This window comes from Lipophrys pholis (assembly GCF_963383615.2).
Source record: "Lipophrys pholis genome assembly, chromosome: 21".
NCBI lineage: Eukaryota > Metazoa > Chordata > Actinopteri > Blenniiformes > Blenniidae > Lipophrys > Lipophrys pholis.
The window spans coordinates 2,029,454-2,033,165 of NC_137649.1; the positions used below are offsets into that span (position 1 = coordinate 2,029,454).

Consider the following 3,712-nt stretch of genomic DNA (forward strand, 5'->3'; position numbering starts at 1 on the left):
AACATGCTTCTGTCTGATTGCTTGACTCTTTTTGTCGGATGAATTAACCACACCTATGTAACCACAGAGAGGCAAAGCTCAAGTTTGATTTCTTTTCTTCCAAATTCTGTCTTATGACATGCAAATCCCACCCCATTCAAATGTTAATATGGTTTAATGAGATTTTAAAGCAAACAGAACACATTTTGTTCCCTTCAGCATTTCTAATTCAGCTTCGGTTCACACACTTTGGAAAAGACAGAGGCATCAGGGCTGAGACAGGAATTCCTTTGTTGTTCTACAGGGTTGAATCTCCTCCACACCCTTTAGTTTCTGTGAACAAACATCGCAGGAGAGTACGACCGACGCCTCACATTCGCTGTTTTCTCAACCTGTAGCAGTCGTTCCACAAGCCACAACTCAGTTTAACGACCGCTCTGCGGCTCCGCAGCAAACTGCGGCTGACAGTGAGATAACAGCCGGCGTTACGGGTCAGGCAGCTGATTCTCCACCGCCCAGCTTCACTGACTCCAGGGACTCTTTATCTTTTCTCAAACTATTATTGAAGAACACAATCAGGCTCATTTGCAGCAGGTCCTGCATGACGGAGTGTGTAAACGCTTTCATCTTCCCTCACACAGCTGGGGAAGGAAAACTCCCAGACCACAGAGCGCCGCGCCGACTGGAGAAGTCCTGAAACCAACGAGAAGCGAAAGTGAGACGGTCACATGTCTGTCCTTCTTACACTTTTTACATCTGCAGCTTTTTTATTTCTATCAAAGCAACTTCACTCTGCTTTTTATCAGTTGTGTACATCTACAACAGCTGGTTCTTCACATTCCAACTACTTTTTACAAATATTACACAAAATAATTCTGTTGTGGAAGCCGGAAGGACGAGACGGACGGAGGAGTGGAGTGGATTCTTTTGTTTACTTCCACCAGATTCACACCTGCCACACCCCTTAACACCACCCACCAACTCTTTTCTTTTAAATGATGTACATACACGTGTACCAAAACATAAATATACCAAACATGTACATTTTCAAGCAATGAACAAGTGCTAGAGGAGATATCAAATAAAACACAAACATTATGTAAAGTACAGGGTTTTAAAGGGAGTACTGAAGTGATTGAATGTTTGTTTGAATTCTCTGACAAATAAAACAATAGAAGAGGGTTGTTTTCCGCAATAATTCATATTATGAACATGGAATTTTGCCATAATGAGAAGAAGATTTATAATCTAAGTAGACATGTTTTCTTTCCTTGGTATATTACTCATAAAGAACCCAAACAATACATTTGTCCACAGTAAAACTAAATCCTGCGATTCTTCTATTTGGAGCAGAAAAGGTTCCTTATGTCTTCATTGTAATCTGTCATCACCAATATGAATCTTCTACACCTTATTATTTAATGTACAGCCGTCCTCAAATAAGACAAAACTGCTTTTCCATGCAGTCCATACAGTATCTGTTACCAAGTATCTAAACACTAATGGGTCTATGTAATAATTGGTATTAAAACAGAAACTATTTCCTCCACCTGCAGCCAGAGAGGCTGTAAATTAGAGTGAGAGAGATGGATAACATAATTAAAAACACCCTCAGCCCATGGCACATTAACAGGATAATGTAATTACACACAGGTCTGGTTTCATTAAATCAAATGTCATTCCTGGTGAAAGTCCACAGTGAGGAGCGACTGGGAGGTGATCATGTCATCGTCACGGGAAACCTCCAACCCTCCGGCTGGACTCTGTTGGACCAGAGCAAACCTTTATCAGGTTCATGACTTAATTAAGTAAAACTGAGCTGAATCTTCAGCGTGGAGCCTGGTTGGTTTTGAGATTGTGGCATGGTGGACCTTCACTGATGATACGATGAGCAAAGGACATGGCGGGACACACAAAGAACATTCCAAAGCTAAAGATGGCTTTGTGCACTCTCTCAACAGATAGGTGGGCAGGTGTCACAAAGGTGACATTGTTCTTTGTTCACTCTCTGAAAAAAAAAACAGCCTTTTGTCTGACAGAATGTGAAGTGAAATCGCCTCTCTCAGGTTTTTTGGGGGAAACAACTTTAAATATGGACGACTCTCTGTGCTCTGTGGGATTCTATAGCAGGTTGCTGAGTCAGGCTGTTTTCAACAAAGGGGCTCTGAGCTTGTCAGGTATAAAAAGGAAGGTCTCCGTCATGGAGACAAGCAGTTCAGCTCCAAGAGCAGCAGCAGCAGCAGCAGCAGTAGTAGTAGTGGTGCTTCCACTGACAAACATCTGGCAAAAATGAGCTCCGGCGACATGAACATGATGAGCAGGATTGTCTTCTACGAGGAGAGGAACTTCCAGGGCCGCTCCTATGAGTGCATGAGCGACTGCCCAGACATGTCCTCCTACCTGAACCGCTGCCACTCCTGCAAGGTGGAGAGGGGCTGCTTCATGGTTTACGACCGCACCAACTTCATGGGCAACCAGTACTTCATGAGGAGGGGCGAGTACTCCGACTACATGAGCATGATGGGCATGAGCGACTCCATCAGGTCCTGCCGCATGATCCCCATGTACAGAGGATCCTACAGGATGAGGATCTACGAGAGGGAGAACTTCCAGGGCCAGATGCACGAGATGATGGAGGACTGTGAGAACATCATGGACCGCTACAGCATGTCCAACTTCATGTCCTGCAACGTGATGGAGGGTCACTGGCTGATGTACGAGCAGCCCCACTTCAGAGGCAGGATGATGTACATGAGGCCTGGAGAGTACAGGAACTTCATGAGCATGGGCATGGGCATGGGCATGAGCAGCATGGGCGGCATGAGGTTCATGAGTATGAGGCGCGTCATGGACTCCTGCTACTAGAACGTCAGCGGCTGAATCCCCTCCTGCGTCAGTACACACATCTCGACCAGAGCAAATGGAAGAAGCTGATCGGCGACCATTAACTGCACTTTGTGCCAGATGAATCTAATAAATTCTTCTCTCTGTAAAGAAAATGTTTGGGGCTTTTGTGTTGAACTCTTGAATATTTTCCGTCTGAGGTCACAGTGTGACACCACTACGTGTTGTAGGATTGGTCAGGACGGAGCTCCATGTTGGCATTCCTGCTTTCTATAATTCAGCATACTTTCCCGATCCGATACTCACATTGCTATTGCAAATATACTCAATAGTGTATTTTTGGAGCAACTAAGACGTCTGAAGCTAAAAGCACTATGGGCAGAAGCTTTGTTTAACTAGAAATTATTGTAAAACTCACTTATTGAATCAAAATACTTCTCAGAACGACTTAAGAACTTATTTAAACTTTATTCAGTCAGAACAACAAAAACCCAGTTACACTCTGCAGTCTTGTTTCTCTTATTTATCTTAACTTAAACTACTTCACCTGCATTTGGTGGCAAATATATATATTTTTTTAATGAAACCCAGTGAATCATTGACTAACATATAAAGTATTAAAAACTACAAGATATACAGTATTCAGTAAAACCAATCAGAAGAACCCAGTTCTACTTCAAAGTGTCTTTGACTGGTTGGGTTGAAAATAAGTCCTTAAAGTGCAAATACAATAATAAAAATGAATGAATAAATGTTAAACATAAATACTCTCAGGCTCCAATGTAACTTCTTTGTGTATTAAATTCCAGTTTACCTTAAAGCAGTATGAGAGGTTTGACCTGAATGTCACTAAACATTTACATTTCAATGTGAATTATAAACACTTCAT

General features: G+C 42.5%; 1 protein-coding gene across 1 annotated transcript; it reads left to right on the forward strand.

The window, feature by feature from the left end:
• Positions 1 to 2,268: 2,268 nt before the first annotated feature.
• LOC308126266 (gamma-crystallin M2-like) lies at positions 2,269 to 2,844 on the forward strand (the record flags this gene model as incomplete). Its single annotated transcript, XM_080490511.1, has 1 exon — positions 2,269 to 2,844. The coding sequence occupies one exon, from the start codon at positions 2,269 to 2,271 to the stop codon at positions 2,842 to 2,844; it is 576 nt and encodes a 191-aa protein (XP_080346637.1).
• Between the last annotated feature and the right edge of the window lie 868 nt (positions 2,845 to 3,712).